Here is a 22077-nt window from a genome sequence, read left to right as displayed (position 1 = left end):
GGGGGGGGGCGGGAGGGCAGGACTTTGAGGATGGAAGTAGATATGATTTTACTAGAAGTAAACAGTGACATTCGAGCGGATAAGGCGAGCTCAGCTGTAGTTAGGTAGCTTGTAGAAACTACAAGGCAGCTCAGAAGGTTATGCAGTACTTGTTCACTACCTAGGCTGAGGACTGGTGACTGTAATGCCTGACGTGTTTATAGTGTCGTCAAGTCTTGGCTGGGAGACTTCAAGTATTCTAAATTCCATGCCGCTGCTATTCAATCCATTGGCCACACAGTAACTACTATTGGCAATTTATATCAAGCTGCAAAAACCGACTTCATCCGCCTCCAACATTCGCTCTTCACCGCGGTGTGCTCATCAGTCGTCCTCAACACCGCATCACGGTTCTCCACAGCCCTGCGCAGTAAGTACGCCAAGCATTCACTCATGGTGCCCCAAGTAGAGCACTTGTATACAGCAGGGCTCTCCATTCCTGCACTCTTGGTCTGCAGCAACGAGAAGCTGACTTGGTCCGACATACCGTGAAGCTGGCCAAAGGATATCGGGACGGTGGGCATACCATTCTCGACACGGTCTTGGTGCAGCTTTAGGGAGGCGAAGAGGCTCTCCTTGTTATGGCTGGCCAAGAACAGATCGACTGACGGGAAGACCTTTGATGTGCCAAACTCGCCAATGCTGCGCTTTACAGCCCCTTGGGAGATGTAGTTGTACGCATGATCAGTATCCTCCTTGGTGTCGTGGATCATTGACCTGTTATCGGAGAGGATGTAAGCTCCCCTGACCAGTTTGAGTCCGAGGGTGAACCCGTCCTTGGCAGCTTCGGCGAGGTGGTTCGTGACGTTGTCGGGTGTGTGCTTGAGGTAGGCCTGGTAAGTGTTGTAGATGGATGCAACGCCATCCGTGTTGAAGCGACGCATGAGTTCGAGTGTCACCCTGTCGATGGTCTTCTGGAAGTGTGTTGACTCGGCATCGACGATGATCTTGATACCCTTCTGCTTGCATATCGTCGCTATCTCAGTCAAAGCATCTTGCATCTGCTGTGGCGGTAGTTCATTGTTGGCGAACGAGGTGGTCACGGCACGGCCGGCACCAGTCAGCCTAAGACATGATTAGTATTTCTGACACAAGATTGCATGAGAATTGTCTTGTCTTACTTGATGGCGAGATAATCACCCTGCTCAATCTGCGCAGCAGTCTCAAGGGTACCCTTCTTCCACGACTCAATATCCTCATCAAACCCATCCGCCGACGCACCAACAAGCTTCCCATGCTCGACAGAAGACTGCGTCAAGTGGTCAAACACAGTCTCTTTAGCATACGTGAGAATCACCCCCCTGAACCCCAAATCCTTGAGACTCTGCACAGTCGCCTTGGTCTCCTGCGGCGTCTCGCCGGTACAAAACTGGTCATAAAACGTCTTTCGCAACATCTTGTGTAAGACGGGGTTGCGATCGACGTCGAACAAGATCGTCCGCCCCGGCTTAGCGAGGAAGGATAAGGTTTTGAGTGCGGGGATGAGGAGGAAGCGGTTGGAGGATATTGTGGTAACGAGGAGGGACCGCAGGAGCGTGCCTGTCGGCATGCCGGACAATGGGAACCCATCGACGGCCTTCCTCTTTGTCTTTGTTGGTGTTAGAGCCGGCTTCAACGTCAAAGGAGTTGTGTCATTTATTGCGGCGTGTGGTGAGTTGGCGGCGCCGAGTGACTGTCTTGGCTCTGTCGGTTTCCCGTAGGCGCGCTTATCCGATCTGACGGCTATCGTGGTACCCCACGGTCGCCTGGCGGCGAAGAGTCCCAAAGAGGACTTCATCTTTTGGCGTAGGGGCACGGCCGTGTCTCTGATTGTGGTGTGATGGAGGAGTTGATGGTTGCAGGGCTATGAAGAGAGTACTTTGAATTGTGAAGAGTTATACTCATGGACTTGGTATCTAAGTAGGAGGAAGCGGCACAAGGATTGCTCTAAATGCTCAATCTCTACCGCACCGGATCGTGCCGTTTCGGAGCTATGCCCTTCCAAACACCACCGCAATTAGCCTAGCATACGTCCGATCCCCGGAACCAGATGCATGGTGATCCCAGTGTACAAGCGGCCACGCTTCAGTCTTGGACGCCCATGGCGAAGAGAGTGATTCGCTGACAGTTGACAAACTCTATGCCAGTCCGCAAGTTCGGGCGTCCTCGACGCTCGACGGCCACAACGGCACCAAAGCCAACTGGCTATCGGATACGTGTGTCGTTGGCTGCAGCGAGCGGGCGTAGATAAGCTACGGCTCGTCCGTGAGGGGAAGCGCACGTGGCGTAGGTTACTATTACCCCATCCGGGCAGCACTCAGTACGAGGGACCGGAGACGACTCCGTATCGGACCCACTTACCGGGCACCCCTCCGATACGACCCCACCATCTTTTCAACATCACCCCGAGGGCTCTTATCAGGTCCCCCCGCCTTCCCCTTTTATCATCGGGGCATCGTACTTGATCTGCCGGTATGGCATCTTATCTTCGCTCCGGGCTAAAGACGGACCGAAATAGTTGCGACCTGCAAGTTGTTTTGACGAAGATACTACCCACCATCTTCTGTATTGGAGCAATAATGCTGAAGCAACTTCATGATGGAACTGGCATTTCGTATCAAGAGATTTGCCGGCAACCTCTGGTCTCGAAATGGAGTAGAAGAGACGAGCGATACGACTGCCAAGAAGATTGAGAAGGAGTAGTTCCATGCTCATTGCTCCCATTGATCGAGTTTCAACGCCCGGCGTAAACCCGCGCCCTCAGTGACGTCGATCCCAACTCACCAACAGTCGCTAAGTATCTGCGTAGCAACGCTCTGATACCAACATCCTGAACATTTCCTAGGATTCTGATAAGGATGGCCTTGCCGGTGCACCATTCGAGAATGGGGGGTTGACGCAGTTCAGGGGCACAAAATCGCGTGCAAAGATAAAGTTGCATTCACTCGGGCGAGGATTGAATTGCTTTAAACGGGCGAAAGCCGCGTAGGTTCTGGAGGGCTTTTTCGAGAATATACAGATTAATTGACTTTCAACACAAATACTTCGTAAACATTTTCTAGAATGACTGTAGAAGAGAAGAAGCTCGATGCCAGCGAAGCGGCCGTCCAGCCCACGTCTAGCAATGGCGAGGGCGAGAGCGAGCCACAGCATCGGCAGTTGTCGAGAGCGCTTAAGGGTCGGCATATGCAGATGATTGCGATCGGTATGTCACTCACCACGGAAGCCCTTCAGAGTTTAATCAGATCCCCCTCCTCGCAGGAGGTTCTATCGGTGCAGGTCTCTTCGTCGGGACAGGAGGAGCATTGAGAACGGGAGGACCGGCTGCTCTTGTAAGCATCGCGAGACCAATATTGTCAACCGACTCGAAGAGAAACTAAGTAGTCTGCAGCTCATAGGTTTCATCATCATTGGTTGTATGATGATGTGTACCGTCCAAGCTCTCGGAGAACTTGCAATCATCTACCCAGTCAACGGTGCTTTCTACGAATATGCTGTTCGCTTCATTGATCCGGCCTGGTGAGCTTCTCTTCGACTACATAACCAGATAGAGATCTCTAAGCCAATTTCTGACACCTTGCCAGGGGCTTTGCAATGGGATGGGAGTACTCCATCGGATGGATGGTCACCCTTCCCTTCGAAATCACCGCCGCTGGCATCACAATCGAGTTCTGGAAGAGCAGAGAAGAAGTCAACCCCGGCGTATGGTGCGCCGTCTTCATGTCACTCTTGATCATCATCCAAGTCTTTGGTGTGCGAGGATACGGCGAAGGCAAGGCTCACTTGACTTCATAAAATCTCCCAAATGATCTCTCCCTAACTCTAACTTTCAGTCGAATTCATCCTCGCTATCGTCAAGATCATAGCATGCATCGGCTTCATCATCCTCGGCATTATCATCAACGCCGGCGGCGTACCCACAGACCCTAGAGGCTACATCGGCGCGCAATACTGGCACAACCCAGGCGCCTTCAGGAACGGCTTCCAAGGATTCTGCTCCGTCTTCGTAACCGCCGGTGAGTTCCCCTCTTTCTATCACATCACCGACCCCCAGATCCATGTCAAGTTCTATGATAGTTCGGGCACTCTGAACTAAGCAAACGAATCTCAGCCTTCTCCTTTGGCGGGACCGAAATGGTGGGCCTCGCAGCCGCTGAAGCCAAGAACCCGCGCAAGACCCTCCCGAAAGCTACCCGCCAAGTCTTCTGGCGCATCGCCCTCTTCTACATCCTCAACATCTTCATCATGGGCCTCGTCGTCCCCTCGGACAGCGACGTTCTCCTCGGCGCCAGCGGCGCAAATACCAAGGCATCCCCCTTTGTCCTGGCCGTCCAGCTTGCCGGGATCCAGATCCTCCCTCACGTTATCAACGGCGGTACGTCTAGCATATGCCGCGTCTCTTCCTCATCTTCCTCCTCAACTACCTTTCCTCGTGCATGATCTTGACCCTCCGAGCTGCTGTCTGACACCTGCCAATCGAAGTAATCACCTGCGCCGTCATCTCCGTCGCAAACAGCTGCACCTACGGCTCAACCCGTGTCCTCCAAGCCCTCGCCCAATCCGGCCGCGCCCCCTCCATCTTTGCCAAGATCGACAAGTCCGGCCGGCCCATCTACTGCGTCGCGCTGCAAGTCGCCTTCGGCTTCGTCTCCTTCATCACCGTCGCCGCCGACAGCAAGACCGTCTTCAACTGGCTTCTCGCCGTCACGGGCCTCTCGGGCCAGTTCGCGTACGCGAGCATCATGATTGCGCACATTCGCTTCCGCAAGGCGTGGAGGGTGCAGGGGAGGAGTACCGAAGATATACCATGGAGGTCTGCGCTGGGTGTGGTGGGGAGTTATGTTGGTGTGTTTCTGGTTTGTTGTTCGCTTGCTGCGACGTTTTATTCTTCGCTTTTTGTAAGTCTGCAGATCCCGTTCCCTTTTTCAAGCGTTGTTGACCATGTTACTAATACTTGAATAGCCCGTCGGAGGGAAGCCGAGCGCCAAATCCTTCTTCCAGGGATACCTGGCTGCTCCCATCACCATCTCTCTCTTCTTGTTTTGGAAGGTCTACACCAAAGATTGGGGTTTCGGCGTCGACTTGCACAGCGTTGATCTCGACATGGGAAGGCGGCCCGAGGAGGAGCTTGATGATATCTACGAAGGGACCGAGAAGAAGAAGAGTGTTTGGAAGCGGGGCTTGTCGGTCATCTTTTAGACCAAGTCAATGGCTTCCCTTGATGACGCGCCCGAGATTTCATGTCCAATGTATGATCAGGACGCCTACTGATGCTCGAACTTTTGAAAGGTTGCACAAGAGTGAATGCATGCTTTTGCGCTCTCTATTGACGGGCAGAGGCCTTAGATCTTATTCTGTAAAGCTCTCTACCTAAGGGACCCCATGTGATTTTCTGATAAGGCAATGCCGGCGACCTCTTTGACTAACAACTTTAGACATCATTTGGCTTTGCTTCTCAAGTCTTTATGCTCACAGCATTATCCCGACTCCAAAGTCTGAGAGGCTATGATGTTCAGGCTGTCGCTGCGCCGAACGACAGCGCATGTAGACCATTGTCTTTCTCGATCATCATCAACCTCTAAGCATATCCGCTCTTGATATCTGAAGTAAGTCCTGTGACAAATGTGACTGCATCGCATTCAAGATAGTTGGTCGATGGGCCATATCATCCTTGGTCAAGATCCCTGGCCTGATTGCAAAGGCAGCTCTCCTAGACAGCCTTACGCTTCCCCAAAAGATGGCTTCAGCATCCGCCTTCAGAAGTACAGTCATGATGAAGGGTTACTTCATTTCTTGTGCTTAAGCAGACAGTGACGGCCCCATTTCCGCTTAAATTGCTCTGGGACGAACGGAAGGTTGGGCACGTAGAGTGCTCTGGCCAAAACATGGGTATTCTCCGCATCCAAGAAGGGGATACACTTGACAATCTCCCAGTTTTCTTGATCAGCGATGTAGTCGGGCTCGTTTGGAGGCAGGGGAGCGGTTCGTTCAGGATATTGTGTGTCCACCATGAAGCCACAGAATCTCTGGTCAACGTATTTGCCCATATCCTCTTGGTTTCTGTCGTTCATGCCATTCGTCGGCATCCAGGTACCGCTCCAGAAACCGAATCCAGTGCGAGCCTCGGAGAATTCACCTGGGAGCAAGCCGCTGAACTCTGAGCGAACGAACTTTGCGTGCATATCGCGAGGCAGGAAGTAGGATGACGGGAAGCGATACCATTCCTTGCCGAAGCAGACGTTGTCGCCACGCACACCAAGGCCTTGTTGACCGCTGACGCCAGCTCCGAGAGGCTTGTACAGACTCAACGGGGCAGAGTAGGCAGACCAAATGCCGTACACTCGGGAAAGACTGATATCGAATGACAGAAGCAGGGTGATGGTGACCAAGGACAGCTTGAGCTTGGCAGGGATCTTGCCAATGAGGGTCTTTGGATCGGAGTTGCCGAGCGCAGTAAGAACAATGTGCAATGACATGGCTGCGTTCAAGGCAAGGAAGGGGTACGCAGGGTACATGAAACGCTCCTCCTTGTGAGGTTGAAGAGTGAATATGCCGAGCCACAGATAGAAAGGCGAGATGAAAACCAGTGCACGAAGACCGGTCTGAAATCCCTGGCCAGAGGGAGAAAGGATCTTCTGCAGCAAGAACAGAGGCAGGCAGACGAGCGCAAGCGCGAACCAGATGTTGAAGTTCAGGGTCAGGTTGCGGAAGTAAAAGGTCCAAGGTTCTGTGCCGTACAGTTCAGGGCCGCCGGTCTCCGAGAAGATGTTATACTTGACAATGTTCCAAGCTGCGACCTCGATTTTCTTGTAGAAGAAGGTATTGATAACGCCGTCGAAGAACTAGCTGGTATTAGACAATGATTGATTACGAATGAATCAGTATGCCAACTTACAAGAACGATGAGGCCCGCAACGACACCCCTCACCACGCGCATGATAGCTTCAATCAAGCGGTCCGTATCACTCAAGGCAGCGAAGAGAGCTTCCTCAACGAGGAATGGCGCGCAGAGTGCCGCGGCAAAGGGCCAGCCCACCACCGCACCGACAGCAAACCAAAAGATGCCTTGAGCGGTCTTGAGACCACCCCGCCAGTTCATGAAGGACGAAGCGCCCAGCATAGCCATGTACATGGCAAAGCTGGAGGGCAGATAGGCAGTGCTTGCGTGGAAGTTTCCAGGGCTGAAGACGGTGGCCAGGATGAAGAACAGGCCGATGCGTGCATTGAGGGTGAGACTAATGACACGGAAGAGAAGGGTCTGGCACAAGGCGCAGCCGAAAGCGAGTACGTAGCGGATGAAGAAAAACTCTCCGACCTGGTCATGGTTAGCAATTGGTCGCAAGTAGTATTCTCTAGTACCGCAATGCACTTGCCTTGGTGGACTGTGGCATCAAGCGGCGGATGTTCCCAACAATGGCATGTAGACCAACGTATAGCCAGCTGCGAATCGCGTAGGTGGGGGAGTACTCCCACGTCTGCAGGCCATAGCCATGGGACAGGTAATGGGTCGGTTCATAGTAGTTGAATGTTTCATCGCAGTCTTGTATCGGGGCGAAGAGGGCGGAGATGATGTTGGCGATCAGGAAGCAGTAGAATGCCGAGATGGGCTCGATAGCGAAAGCGCTGGGGGGCCTGTTGAGAGTTTGCTGTTAGTGGAGGGGCATTTTCTAGATGAAAGAAGAGGCAAAGAAAGTCGGGTAACTCACTTCTTTCGAGCATGTCCAGCTTCGGGATGGACGAACTCCCTTGGTCGAGGAGCTGCTTTTGGAGGCATCGTGGCTGCTTGTGGTGTCGAGCAGTGCGCAAATCAACACGGCCGTCTGGTCGATGGACTGAGGTGAAGCCACGAAGCTGCAGCCCTCAACATTTCGAAAAGCTCAGGAGCTTGTGACGCCACAGCTTCCCCAATTGAGCAGGGGTTATGGGAGCAGTGAACGCCTATGAGATTCACACTGTCTAGATGACCGAAGGTTAGCCGGGAAGTACAGTGTGACTAAGCAGGCTAAATGCGGAGAATTCTCATTGGTCAAAGCTTTGTGGACTCGACGGAGCTATCGCCTGCAGCTGTCGCACAGACCAGGCGTGATGATGACGAAAAGAAACAAGCCGATGATTGTGGCTTGACACCAGGCCAGGAAAGTCCGGAGCTAGCGCCAGTGGTGATGAAAGAGTCTCGACTCTTGAGTCTCCTGTCCAAGGCACAGCTGCGTCCCGATATCGACACGTAGGTTAGGTATCTAGGGGATGAGCATTTCGTGCTGCTTTTGTCATAATACCCCTGCCAGATTCAATCGTCATTGGAGGGCGCTCTGGCCATATCATTCCATTTTCATATTATCGACTACACCCTTGAGCGCAGAGACATGCGTGTACCACCAAAATGGCTCTCCCTTCTGCATTGCATGCGCATACTTTCTAGTGGTCCTGGTGTTTGCTGATATTTCCCGTCCTGTTCGGGGCACGGATTTTCTGCCGTCGTCTCATCTTCACACTGACCTGACGGACGGTTGGGTTCTCGCGGTCAGATCTCCTTCCTGTGCCGCCGTTGAAGACGGGATTCCAAAACACTCGAGATAAAGGGAAACATTGAGCTTCTTTGCATATGAGTAGCAGCGCTGATTCGCCCAACACAGTACTCTGTGCGACGCTGGGATGAGACGGAAACAAAAGCCAGAGAGCCCTGTCCTGTCTGTCATTTAAAATCTGGAGCAAATCCCACTCCATCGCCCATGGTCGGAGTGCAGATCTGCCGCTTCTGTGTCCGGGACCCTAGACTGGAATTTGGGGAATTTTGGGTATGTACGAATACGTATTCAACCTGGAAGTTCAAAAATACCTGGTAGCCACACAGAAAATAAGAATAAAAAATAAAAACAAAAAAAGAGGGACCAGCGGCGGGAAGGAAGGAGGGAACCGACCAAAGGGAAGCACGAAGAAGGAAGCAGTGACGCACCGACGCACCGACCACCGCTTTCCTCAGCTGGTCCAGGCTCCATCTTCCCTCCACCCCCTCCGTCTCCTCTGCACTGGACACTTCCATGCACACTGGACCAGCCACTCGAGTCCCCGCCGCCGCATCACTTCAACTTCTTGCGCATTCTGGCCAGCTTTCCCCAAAGTCAACCCAGCATCTGCACCTCCGAGAAACTTCTCACACGACACAAAAACCACCAGCTTACCGTCGCAGCTTTCTCCTCAACTACGACATTGCTACAGAGTACCAATTTCGACTGCTGCATCGAATATTCCACATACATCTGTTCTGCCCTTGAGAGCCGCCGCACTCAGAACACATCACGATGGCTCCCCCTCCGCCTGCCAACGTCCCTTTGACCCAGAGGCTTTTGCTTCTGGCCCAGACCCTGCAATGTATGCTGATTCCCGTCTTTTCGCCTGCATGTCTCTGTCGCTCTAAACAGCTGCTAACATCTTCATCAACAGTCGCTTGGTTCGCCGGGTATGTACAGACCATCCTGATATGACGCCCTCCTCCCTCCCTGCAACCAGACGACCCGAGATATGCACGTGGAGATGACCGATGGGCTCACAATCGACGAAACCAACCTCTATTCTGCAAACGTTGGCTGACAACTCCTGCTGCAGACACTTGTCCCTTATTTTTGCCGTTATCCGTTATGGCTTCTCCTACATCTCCTTCAACTACTACAGCCGGATCGCCCGCTTCAGCTACAGACTCACATTCCTGTCTGCTGCCCTGACCTACGGCATCGTCGTCTACAAGACTCTCCGCGCACGCAGTAAGGCTGGAGCCAAGGCTCCCCAGAGCCCTTTGGCCCTGATTGCCGACGAGAATGTTCAGTATCTTGGTGAGTTTGCATCCTTGCCCTCTTATTGCGGGGGAATCGCTTCTAACCATGCGACCCCAGTCATGTCCCTGGTGTGGCTTCTGTCCCCCCAGTACCCCCTGGCCATGCTCCCTTACGCCATCTACTCGATCTTCCACGTCGCAACGTACACCCGCGCCAACGTGATCCCCACCATCACTCCTCCCAAGCCCATCACGCCTGCTGCTGGTGCTTCCCCCAGCGGCAAGGCCCAGTACGCGAACAACCCGATCGCCGACAAGATTGGCGCTTTCGTCAAGGAGTACTACGATGCCTCCATGTCTGTCGTGTCCTCGCTCGAGATTCTTCTCTGGGTTCGCCTCCTCCTCTCTGCCATCACCTTCCAGCGCCGCTCCTGGATCTTGATTGCCATTTACACCGCTTTCCTCCGTGCTCGCTTCACCCAGAGCACCCACGTCCAGAACTCGCTCGCCCTTCTCGAGTCCCGTGTTGACTCCGCTGTCGGCAACCAGGGCACTCCCCCCGCCGCCCGCCAGGCTTGGGAGACCGTCAAGGGAGGCGCTCGCCAGTTCTACGCCTACACTGACCCCAACCGCTACCTCAGCGGCACCGCTGTCCCCAAGAAGACTTCCTAAGCATTGGCGAAACACGCGAAATGATTTAAAGTCATGAGTTCCTTCAAGGGTGCAATGACAAAATCCTTATTCGAGATGAGGCTGATTGTCTAGCGGCTCCGCCGTTGCGAAGAGCCAGGTTGCAAGCCAACTAGGATGAGAGTATTTCTCGGCAGGGGACGATTACGCAAAGAGGTTTATAACGAGAGTATACGGTCGCAAAGGAAAAGAAATGAGCGGGAGGGTTCATGGCCGGCCAAGGTTCACACGGTGTTTCGCCGGTAATTCAGGTTATTATAGTGTAGGCGAGTTTGGGGCCTGATGGTTTACCGGGTTGCTCTCTGCATCGCACGATGATTTCAGGTTTCCCGTTTGCTCACTGGCTCCGGCCTTTGTTTGTTAGTTTTGATTGAGCAGTAAATCCAAATTCGCATGACTATACAATTTATCTTCATCCTTTCCTTAAATGTTTGTGGTTTGCGGAGCTTGCTAAAGATGCCAACAGCACAAGCTAGCCAAAGGGCTGAGCACATGTTGCCAAGAAGCCGGGGCGGACGACGACACTAGCCACACCCGAAGTGGCGTAGCTCGGCAGCTCTTCCCCGGCTCACCCCACTACGAATGACGTCGCCCTCCCCTGCTCGGAGGCCGACGTCAAGGCTCACTTCCCGCACGCGACCAAGGCGCAGCTACGACACAGTAGACCGTCATGAGGGAGGACGCCTTGGTTAGACTTCCTTCATCGCCCATTTATACTACACGCGCTGCAACAATCCCTATTTTCTTGGCGCCCGTTCGTCCTAAACCTTGCTCCGCTTTCCTGGGTGCATCAATAGATTTGTCTCCATTATGGCCTCTTTACTTCGACAGATCGTTGCGGGACCTCGAGCACGGCACGCCGAGTCGGACTTGGATCTTTGCTATGTTACCAACAACATCATCGCAACGTATGGGGGCACTTCTATACCACACACTATTGCAAAGGGAAAGAGCTAACTCTTTTTAATTTACCCAGATCCGGTCCTTCAGGCACATATCCCCAAAGAGCTTACCGAAACCCGCTCGATCGGCTCGTTACCTTTCTCGACTCGAAGCACAAAGACCAATGGGCGATATGGGAGTTCCGCGCAGAGGGAACGGGGTACCCTGACGAGGAGGTCTACGGCCGAGTACGACATTACCCGTGGCCTGATCACCACCCGCCCCCATTCCGTCTGATTCCTATGATCATGGCCAGCATGCGAAATTGGCTTCAGGGAGGCGATCTCGAGCCGGGTAATGTTGCCGTCAGCGCTTCTGACAAGGCTGCGGAAGGAAATGACAAGAGGGTCGTCGTCGTTCACTGCAAGGCTGGCAAGGGCAGGAGTGGCACAGTATCCTGCAGCTACCTTATCTCCGAGTGCGGCTGGAAGCCCGAAGAAGCTCTCACTAGGTTTACGGAGAGGAGAATGCGGCCCAAGTTTGGAGCGGGCATCTCGATTCCCAGCCAGCTGCGAACGATTACATACGTAGACAGGTGGACTCGAGGTGGGAAGAAGTACGTTGACCGGGCTATTGAGATCATGGAGATCCATGTCTGGGGTCTGCGAAGTGGCGTCAAGTTTGACGTTGAAGGATTTGCCGAGGAGGGAAAGAAGATCAAGGTCTTTCACACATTCAAGAAGAGCGAGAGGATCGTCGTTCAGGGCGATACACCAAGCGGGGGCGGAGTCGGCTCTATGGTATCCGATCTCGCCAGCGTCAGCGTCAAACCTACGGAGAAGGCGCCTGCTGCGGCGCCTTTGTCGGAACCTACCAACACCAACAATGCAAAGAAGAGCAGCTCAGACAAGGATGCTTCGGGGCCTGAGAAGGATGATACTACCCCTACCCGAAGCGAGTCAAAGAAGTTGCGCAATGCGGCGACGACATCCTTGATTCGTACACCCGAGCCGAGCGCGGCTCAGAAGAGAAGCGACACTGATGCTCCGTTGGCGGAGCAGTCACACGCCGAAGCCCAAGCGAAGTCAAATGGTGGCGAAGATGGCGAGCCCGGCGGTATGGCCGTTATTCTCAAGCCAACAGAGCCCATCCACATCCCCAACAGCGACGTCAACATCTCAGTAGAGCGCCGTAACCGTACCTCGTCTTCCATGGGCCTCACAATGGTCACCGCTGTTGCCCATGTCTGGTTCAACGTCTTCTTCGAGGGCAACGGCCCCGAGCAAGATGGCAAGGCTGACGCCAGCGGCGTCTTTGAGATTAGCTGGGATGCTATGGACGGCATCAAGGGGTCTAGCCGCAAAGGTTCCCGCGCCTTTGACAAGATCGCCGTTGTCTGGCGTGTGGCAGATTCGCAGCGGGCCGAAGACGGCGGCGACGAGGTGATTTCACCGACGGCCGGCGAGATCATCAACGAGCCATCGTCTGGGTCGCCCGTTCCGCAGATGCAGGCTGCTGATTGGAAGGGCCATAACAAAGAGGACCCCGTCGCGGAGAAGCACCTCGGGCTGAGGGATGAGAGCCCCGAGAGCGCGGACGTGAGCCGCGCGAGCAGCGTCAAAGACGATGCGGGGGTGTTGGGCGGCGGCAAGGATGGTAATGATACGGACTCAATGGAGGGCGTCAAGACGAGCGGGCCGTTTGGGGAGGAGCAGCTCGATGCTGAAAATGTCGATGTGAAGAAGGTGGAGAGGGAGGTTGGGGAGGGGAGTCTGAATAAGCAAGCGGATCCTGGGCCCGAGTTGCTTGATTCTCCTGACACCGCGAGCGGGACGACGGCGATTGGGAGCACCGAGGTGAAGAAGTGAGCATCTAGAGTGCGGGTTGCGGCGCTTGTGTAGAGCGTTGTTGTTTCATGTATGCATATTCCTGGGTTGTTGATACCATGATGAGGGAAAGGATGGCTATAGACGACTAATTCCATTCACGAACTTCTTCACCGGCCTTGTCCTTGCCATCAAGATTCAAACTCGCAGTGAAATACTAGTTATGCATCAGTCCTTTGTCACGAGGCGCTCTGAATGGAGAACTAAGCTATCAGCACTCATTTATATTACTTTCAATTTCATTTCAAAACTTTTCACTCGAGCGAAGGGCGGTACTCAGTTGGTCTGCCACCTTAAAGCAAATATATGGTACAAGTAAATACTCTAATTGTTTTGATAAACTCAATATTCTCTTTATCCAATGCATTGTGATTTTTCTCTTTTGTAAATTTAGTTTGTTGCTAGAGATGAAAACCTACAAATGCCTACTTGCAGGGATAGAGACTCCCGACTAGCACTTCATGCTTGATTTCTAAGACTGAACGGTCAGGTTGAAGTCTACCTTCGGCCTAGTATCAAGCTGTCAGCGCCGTTTATCTACATCCATTTGAACAGGACTAGATGTTCAACACTTCAGTGGGGATATGAGAGTATGGCACAGATATACTGATCTGACCTCTCTGTGGCGCGATGACAAGCTGGACTTGTATATATTTTCGTAAGGCGACCCGGACTTGAGCTATTTTCACTTCTCAACGAGCTTTGGGGCTGTCACCATGTTGCATGCTCGATGTGCACATTTGCCCCTCCTTTGAAACCAATGAGCGTTCTTTTCCCATCACCACACTTTCGAACGCATCTGCAAACCCCGCCCCAGGCGAGGCTGAGCACAACAGGGGTGTAACAGAGGACTCGGTCGCATCTGATTTCTGCCTAATAATTCCCGTTATCTAACCAAAGTTTCCTGATCCTATCTTCAATAAAGCTAGAGCAGACTTCTCAGTATTCTGCTTTGTCTACCTTACACCAAAGACAGCCATGGACGAAAACACTCGATATACCTATAAGCCTCTTAGAGATGACCAAATTCGTCTGATCAGGTTCCTCGCAGACGAAAGCACCACTGCCATTGACCTGTCAATATTTTCAATCAATCAGTCATTACCTGCGTACCAATCCTTATCGTACTCATGGATGACTGATGGCCTCGCGAGCGACCATGCTCTCATGATAGGAGACCGAAAACTGCCAATCCTCGGTTCAGTGTACTCATTTACGCAGGCGTTACGATCCAAAGGCATTCTTCTTGATGGCACTTGGTGGTGGATCGACTCTATTTGTATCGACCAAAGGAATCTCGAGGAACGAAACCAGCAGGTGCGGCTTATGCAGGAAATCTACCGCCGTGCCCGAAGAGCCATCGTCTGGCTCGGCGAAAAGTCACATGATAGCAATGAGGCCATCAAGTTCATCCGACTTTTGAACAAGGTCAATCTTCAAGGCCACAGCGATGCCGGAATTCGGCCGATCTTGGAACAATATCGAAACCATTACGCATATTGGACTGCACTGAAGAGCTTCTTCCTCCGGAAATGGTGGACGAGAATATGGACGATCCAAGAGTTCGTGATCCCGGAAAGGGTTTCCATGTGGTGTGGAACACAGAGCATCAGCAGAACCGTGATATGCCGGGCTTTGTGGACTGCAGATAAATGTCCCTGGAGCGGCTTCAAGGAGACTCTTGGGTTTAGCTATGGATTCAACCGGAGAAGATTATGGATGCTGTACAAAATCAGCAAGAAGTCGAACAAAGACATCACCATGTCCCTCCCAGCATTGGCTGCTTATTTTTCCCAGTGCGACGCTACCGACGACCGAGACCGATTATACGGGCTGAGGGCCTTGTCTACTGATGGGTTTCTGTTGGAAGTCAGCTATGCACGCAGCGTCGAGGAAGTCTACTTACATTACACACAGGCTTTCATTGACCATCACAAGTCATTGGACATCATATGCTTCGCCTCTGTGTACAGTAGCTCCTTCAGTAACGGCTATTCATCCATGTCTTGGGTGCCCGACTGGCGGCTCGAGATGCATAGCTTGGTAACCCCTCTGATGGCCAGCCAGGGTTCGAGGACTCACATCGGAAACATGAGACCTCCTCTGAGTTTGGAATACAGCGGAGTTCCGGCCGTCTACTCTGCTTCTCGGGACAGAGAGGCTGAGTATAGCTTTCACGAACGAACGCTTACTACAAAAGGAACCTTGATTGACACCATCGATGGGCTAGCTGGGTCCAGGAAGTTTCCCTTTATCCAAAGCTCTCACCAAAACAACTTAAGGTCATCAACAGAGAATTCTGTAGGCTTCAGTAGGCCGATCGAGGTACTTCGAAGAATCTGTAAAACACTCGTCCTGGATCGCAAGAACCGCTATCTGCAATACGCCATGCCTGATGAGGATTTCTTCTACGACTTCATACGACTTTGCAGCCTCCGCATGGAAGATTCACCAGACCTCATAGCACAGGAGTTCCAGGAATGGTTCGACTGGACCCGCCCTCTTCTTATCTGCGGACACACTTTCGAGAGTATCGTGCGCGATACCCTCAACAATGACCCTGAGTTCATCAGCATGGCAGGGCCCCCGCCTAATCAGGCCGAGTTCATTCACGATTCATTTTTTGGAAGGCTTGTAGATACGATTGGGAGAATGTCTTCGCGTCTGATGGTCAGTTGTGATGGACATGTCGGCCTTGTACCGCAAAGGGCGATGAAAGGAGACTTTCTCTGCGTGCTGTTCGGGTGCAGTGTTCCTGTTGTGCTGCGGAGGTTTGACGACACAGATAGTTTTGTTGTTATAGGAGAGTGCTTCGTCGATGGGTACATGGAGGGAGCTGGTGCAGAGCCGGGCTTGGCGTCGGAGAGAACATTCTTGTTGACTTAGGAGTCCATGAGCCTGCGAAAATCAGGTAAGATCTTCATCACATTGTTGCGACCCACAGTTACAAGACACTCAGGGGTCTCGTTGACAAGTAGGCATGCTTCATTGGGGTTTGCTTGAACAAGGTCGACACGAAAGTGTTACTATATTCAGATGTTCGAGCGTGCCTCGCCCGAGTTGCACGAAGAAATGAGTCAACATCCATGATAAGCACAGAATGTGAGCTGCATGTGTTGCGACAAATCGCAGGGAATAGAAGACACACAGCAACCGCAATGGCTGGCCTGTGACCATGATATTTCCAGCACATTTCGGTGAGAATCGTGATGGGGCTGCGTGGTGCGCACTTCGAGGCAGGATTTCCACCACTAACGAACAATTGCAGCGTACATCCTGCATTCTATTGGTCCATTATGCGCCGTGGCTGCTTCTCCAAGGCTGCCACCATGCGAGCGTGGAGAGCCATGTAACAAAGTGGCTGCATCCCGGATCATATGGGTCGATCAGGCTGGCGCTTCAAAGTGTAAAAAGTCCGTCAGGCGAGAGAAGCAGGTTGCCCGATGATACATACAGTCCTCGCTTTGGAAGACTCACCGAAAAGTGATGACTTGGATCGGCAGCCTTGTGTCAAGGATCGATCTGAGTCAAGGCTGTGCGATGTTCACAAGCATAAGAGGCCTATAAAATATGGATACAACCGTCTCTGAAGTCTCGGTGTTCACTCTCAACGTACTTCCATTCAATGTTTCTAGCCAGTCAATCTTTCTTATGATTAGAGACTCGACAACATTATTCTTAAACCAATTCAATTAGTCGCAAAATGAGCAGCATGAGCCCAAACCCTTCGGCTGTCATGGCCAATCCCGGGTCCACAGCCAGAGTCTTCCAGCATCGCCGAGAGCGGCCTTCACTGCCTGATGGTTACATATGGGAAACACAGGGGAAAAAGTTCAGTCCGCGAGACTTACTGCTCAATCCAGTCACTGAAGGGTCTCTACGCTCCGAGTTTGGTCTTGTGTTTTGCCATCGCGGACTCTACGAGCGGGCCTCCAGAATCGTTGAAAACTCATTTGCCGCCATCGACAACGGCATCAGCGAAGGACTGTTCCTCCACGAGATTGACGGATTCGTACCGGAAACCCTCAAGACGGCGGTAGTAGCACATGACAAGATTGCAAGGCGCGTCACGCGCTACGACAAGCCGTGGGGTCATATCTCTCTGCTTGAGAGATACAAGACAGCTCTCGTGACGAGGAACATCGAAAACCTCATTCTTGACCCAAGCAAACCTGGTCAGCCAGAAATGCCAGGCCAGCCAGGCTTGGGACCACCAGACCTTGCTAGCTCATACCTGGACACCAACGAGAAGGTGCTAGCGTTGTTCGACGTGCTCTGGAGAGAAAAGTTTGGCAAAAGAGGCCATACCCTCCAATACGATCTTCGGGACAACGATCTGGCCAATGCGATACCCTATTACTCCTTCCACATCTCCAAGCACGCAAATGGGAGAACGACCACGCCACCACTGGTTCATAGCATGTTTCAATCAGTGATGCTCAAAGGTTATAATGTGGTCTACCGGTCATTTGATCATCTCATCAGGATGGTTGAAGCGGCTTCCTGCGCACAATACGGATACAACTACTTCGAGAAGAAGCAGCTGCCTATGTTTCCCGCGATGGTCATGGTGTTCCACGCTCAGCCGATCATTGACCTTGCAATGGAGTCTGAGCCGATCAACGCCCTTTGGGACAAAAGAAGCTATGAGCACATCTACGACATTGCGATGAAGCAAATAATGTCCTACGTTGGAATAGGGGAGAAGGACAGGCCGTATAATTTCATCCTCGAGATTACGCACAGCGGCCTAGGGCTGGGCTACAAGCGGGAAACAGATGAGGCGAAGAACCCTCTCAACGGTGAGCTGATCAGAGACGAAAAAGTCAAGTTCGAGAGTCGAGTCGATCGAGTCTTGATAGATGTTGCCTTGAAGCTGCGGGACGAGAACTCCAAGCTACTATTCAGCTCGTGCACAAGGCTGCCCGACTACATCAAAGACCAGAAAAACTACAAGGCAAACTGGCAAACGTCACATCTAGAAGCATGGAAAGATCCCAAAGACGAAAGCGGACTCTCAGCGGTCTTGCGAGCTGTCCATGGCGGCCTATATCCACAGTCTGATATTGTAGTTGCCGATGATCCCTTCGCTGAAATTGCCGCACGGTCTTGGATTGATCAAGAGTTTGCGTTGGATCGACGCGAACTACTCAGCGGTATCCCCTATTGCGACTGGCTGAAGAAATCTCGCGGGCGCGGAACCTTTGGTACCGAATATCGGAAGAGAATGGTCGAGTCCGTGAAGAAGCTTAATGCAAGTTTCAAAGCAAATACATACGGAGGAGACTTTCCCGACATGGTCTCAAGTCCCGTACGCCCCGATATTCCCGAAGGTCCACGCGTCACAAATGAAAGCATCGACCAATGGTTGGCAGCGATGAAGGATTCAAGACATACCATGGACACCCAAAGCGCCTATCCAAATTCTAGCATTGGGGAAGAAGGGAACATGAGGGACGACCGCAACGAGGGAGATGACTGGAGTACGAGGGACGACCGGAGTATAAGAGACGGGCAAGACGAGCAGAATGGGTTCGCGATTCAGATTGAAGGCAAAGCAGGCCTTGTATTCAATTTCCCCGGTGATGCAAACCGCGCATTGTCCAAGCTGCGCGAGCAAGGAGTCTCTGGCAGCGCCGACGCCACCACCGCCCAAGACACCTTCACTACCATCACGATAGGTTCCGCTAAATTCAGATTCATCAGCAGGAGCACATCCATCCAACCAATCTTCACGAGAGCAGAGAAAGCAGCATACGAAGGCAACGTTATGCTTCTCAAGAAAATCATCGCCGAAGCTAGGGATATTGAGAGAATGCCCGAGCGTCTGGCGACCGAGCTGGGACTCGCATGCGAGCAGGGCCATCTCGAGGTGATCGAACTGCTTCTGAGTTACATGCCGGACATCAATGTAGAAGGCCGCGATGGCCTTCCTCTGGCCTTGGCTTGCTCCGCAGGACGCGAAAATGCTGTCCGAAAGCTCCTGGATCGTGGTGGCGATGTCAACTTTGCCGTACGACTTTGTGAAGCACCTCTTAGTGCGGCTTGTAGAAGTGGCAACAAAGATATTGTCGAGCTTCTACTCAGGAAAGGTGCCGATCCAACGATTCAGACATTGTTCAACCCGATGGCTCAAGCGGCGAGCAACGGCCATACGCATATCGTCAAGATATTGCTTTCTCACGAAAAACGACGTTCAAAGTCACGTTCTGTGGCAGAGTTCGCCAAGAATGCACTCCATGATGCGTGTTTTTACGGCGAAAGTGGCATTGTCAAGCTGCTTCTTCAAGAAGGTGCAGACATCAACCTCCAAGGTGGTCACGAGGGTAGCCCCCTCCATGCGGCATGTTCCCAGGGTCACATGAAAACCGTCTGCGTTTTACTCGAGAATAAGGCCAATATTGATCTGGAGAGAAACGGTGAGACTGCATTAGGGGTAGCATGTGCTCGGGGTCATTACGCAGTTGCAGAGCTGTTGCTGGCGAGGGGTGCAAGCATTAAAGCCCCAATCAGAAGGTCAGGCATGGTTTACGAACGTCCACTGGAACGAGCATACAAAGCTGGTAACACAAGCATTGTGAAGCTACTGCTAGCGAGAGGGGCCCTGATAGATTTCACCGTGGACACAGAGACAAGGAATACGGAAGTGGCCTTGCTACTGTTACCGACGTGGCGTCCGGCTCAGCCCAGACTTGTTGATTCAAGCCTCTTCGCGTTTCGTCGAAAGCCATTCGAGGTCGGAGTTCCTAAGAAGAAGCCCGTGGCACCGCACCGCGCCGTCAAAAAGCTGCCCGACTGTGGCTGTCTGATATGCTGGATGGATGCTTATGTTGATCCAAGGCAATTTCCTAGGACCCGCCCGATCGATGCAGTTTCTAGACGTGTATTACCGCATCCAACTTTTGACAGGGGAGTAACTCGGACTACTCCTATGACGAGGATAATACCAACTGGTAAGTGTGATATCCCCATATCGGGCCTGCGAACACTTCAAAAGCCATGCACCAAGAAGCTGGCCTTAGAAGTCATCTTATTGCAACAGGCAAGCTATCAGCTATAAGCTGATGCATAATGGCAGGCCAGGAAGTGAGAGGTCCCCCGCGCTTAGCATATCGAAAAGTAGCTGCGGATCCAGCGTCAGAACAAAGACTATCAGAAATGCTATCGGCATCAGGGCCCAGAATTGGGGCACATGAAATTCCCGGACCAAGCCAGGCAAGAACCACGATTCAACAAGGAACGTCAAATGACGTCGTGAGTACTATAAACGAACGAACAACTGCAGAGCACTATTCGACTCATGATCAGAGGCTGCCATTCTATCAAAGTTCAGATAGGAAAACTTTGTCAGGTCCCAGCACTATCCAGGTTCCAAATCGGCCTTTGCATTCGACCCATTCCTCCAACGCAAACAAACCGCTGACTATGAGCGAACAACAATCATCCACAAGCCAACGACATAGAGGGCTAGAGCAGGAATCAGTCAAACAACAGCCATCAAAGCGGATAGGGGGTTTACAAAAGCTATTTGGAAAGAAGGATAAAGACAGATAAGCTCTGGGAATGGTTGAGAAGTCGTTATTCCAACAACATAGCCTCATGTTGAAGTGTTGCCCCCCAAATCCATTTTCCAGTGATTAGTCCTCTATAGATTATTGATAGTACCCCCAAAATGCAATAGAACCTGGCCGCGCAAATACCTAGCAAATACGGCTTACCTAAAGAATAGCTGCGACGAGACTACGCGCTTCAAGGATGGGTTGATTGGGCACACTCGACATTCTTTAGCGTCGGATCTTCTGAATCATCACACTCTACATGTAACGGCCCCAAAATTAGAGACACAAAGGCTTCATCGGCCACGTTCTCGACAACGAGGTTCAAAGCCGCGGTCGGCACGGCCGTGGATCTATGTTGATCGCCTTCCTCAGCTGAGCATTAGGTTTACTTGAAATGATCTGGTATCTTGACGAGACTTTTCGTAATTTTGACAGAAGTCTGGAAGGCGGCGTGACTCCCCAACGAGCCAAACAAGGGCCGTAGAGATGGCTGATGAAAATGAAGGAGTCTGCCCACGGCTCGACCTTGGGAGATAGTTAGATCTATCGGCATGTAAGCCTTTTCCGCTCTCTACTAGCTCTTTTTCATTATTCTTATTATTCTTATTATTCTTATTATTCTTATTATTCTTATTATTCTTATTATTCTTATTATTCTTATTATTCTTATTATTCTTATTATTCTTATTATTCTTATTATTCTTATTATTCTTATTATTCTTATTATTCTTATTATTCTTATTATTCTTATTATTCTTGAATTATATTCTGTGTGGAACTCCTTAGAGCAAAGCAATGGTAAGGCAGGTAGATTGAATATTAGTTGTTAGCCAGTATCCTATTCTATTAACCACCCGGGAAGTTTGCTAGAGAAGTGGTATGCGGCAGCCGTCTCCGGCTTCGCTACCCTTTTGGCCTCTTCGATGACCGTGATAGTCGACACGCAGCCGCTATCCCGAAAGGTCTTATGGATTGTATATGTATCGACGGCCCTCTCGATGCGACGATTCCCTCCCGAGATGGTCACAACATGCTCTCAAGGCTTAAACTGTTTACCCTTCCCCTTCTTCTGCATCGGTACATCGATAACAATGTCGCCCGCAATCATAACACCAAACATCATTATCCTCGCTATACGTTCAATCAATAGGTGCGATGTAGCGAAAACCTGCGATAGATGGCTGTTGTCAGACTTCTATGCTTTAATTACCTCTTCAAGGGACTCGGCCAGTCTCAAACTTGGATCAACCAAACTGTAGGTCGATACTACTCA

General features: G+C 51.8%; 7 protein-coding genes across 7 annotated transcripts; 5 read left to right on the top strand and 2 right to left on the bottom strand.

Moving 5' to 3' along the window:
- Window positions 1-302: 302 nt before the first annotated feature.
- CABS01_09947 (proline dehydrogenase) lies at window positions 303-1816 on the bottom strand (the record flags this gene model as incomplete). The annotated part of the gene is made up of 2 exons (XM_060543303.1): window positions 303-1104; window positions 1161-1816. The coding sequence occupies 2 exons, from the start codon at window positions 1814-1816 to the stop codon at window positions 303-305; spliced, it is 1458 nt and encodes a 485-aa protein (XP_060400001.1).
- Window positions 1817-3081: 1265 nt separating this feature from the next.
- On the top strand, window positions 3082-5217 carry CABS01_09946 (amino-acid permease inda1; the record flags this gene model as incomplete). Its single annotated transcript, XM_060543302.1, has 8 exons — window positions 3082-3223; window positions 3280-3350; window positions 3410-3537; window positions 3603-3769; window positions 3852-4034; window positions 4130-4393; window positions 4501-4916; window positions 4981-5217. The coding sequence occupies 8 exons, from the start codon at window positions 3082-3084 to the stop codon at window positions 5215-5217; spliced, it is 1608 nt and encodes a 535-aa protein (XP_060400000.1).
- A 587-nt stretch (window positions 5218-5804) lies between these two features.
- CABS01_09945 (Alg9-like mannosyltransferase) lies at window positions 5805-7792 on the bottom strand (the record flags this gene model as incomplete). The annotated part of the gene is made up of 4 exons (XM_060543301.1): window positions 5805-6860; window positions 6914-7333; window positions 7449-7650; window positions 7725-7792. 4 exons carry the CDS (start codon window positions 7790-7792, stop codon window positions 5805-5807), a joined length of 1746 nt encoding a protein of 581 aa, XP_060399999.1.
- Window positions 7793-9317: 1525 nt separating this feature from the next.
- Window positions 9318-10459, top strand: CABS01_09944 (endoplasmic reticulum protein; the record flags this gene model as incomplete). Its single annotated transcript, XM_060543300.1, has 4 exons — window positions 9318-9387; window positions 9460-9475; window positions 9622-9845; window positions 9906-10459. The coding sequence occupies 4 exons, from the start codon at window positions 9318-9320 to the stop codon at window positions 10457-10459; spliced, it is 864 nt and encodes a 287-aa protein (XP_060399998.1).
- Window positions 10460-11287: 828 nt separating this feature from the next.
- On the top strand, window positions 11288-13227 carry CABS01_09943 (dual specificity phosphatase; the record flags this gene model as incomplete). The annotated part of the gene is made up of 2 exons (XM_060543299.1): window positions 11288-11385; window positions 11454-13227. 2 exons carry the CDS (start codon window positions 11288-11290, stop codon window positions 13225-13227), a joined length of 1872 nt encoding a protein of 623 aa, XP_060399997.1.
- Window positions 13228-14223: 996 nt separating this feature from the next.
- On the top strand, window positions 14224-16131 carry CABS01_09942 (uncharacterized protein; the record flags this gene model as incomplete). Its single annotated transcript, XM_060543298.1, has 1 exon — window positions 14224-16131. The coding sequence occupies one exon, from the start codon at window positions 14224-14226 to the stop codon at window positions 16129-16131; it is 1908 nt and encodes a 635-aa protein (XP_060399996.1).
- An 817-nt stretch (window positions 16132-16948) lies between these two features.
- CABS01_09941 (uncharacterized protein) lies at window positions 16949-20202 on the top strand (the record flags this gene model as incomplete). The annotated part of the gene is made up of 2 exons (XM_060543297.1): window positions 16949-20074; window positions 20155-20202. 2 exons carry the CDS (start codon window positions 16949-16951, stop codon window positions 20200-20202), a joined length of 3174 nt encoding a protein of 1057 aa, XP_060399995.1.
- Window positions 20203-22077: the final 1875 nt, after the last annotated feature.

This window comes from Colletotrichum abscissum (genome assembly GCF_030869225.1).
Source record: "Colletotrichum abscissum strain IMI 504890 chromosome Unknown Scaffold_24.1, whole genome shotgun sequence".
Lineage (NCBI taxonomy): Eukaryota > Fungi > Ascomycota > Sordariomycetes > Glomerellales > Glomerellaceae > Colletotrichum > Colletotrichum abscissum.
This window is presented reverse-complemented; position numbering and strand designations above follow the sequence as displayed.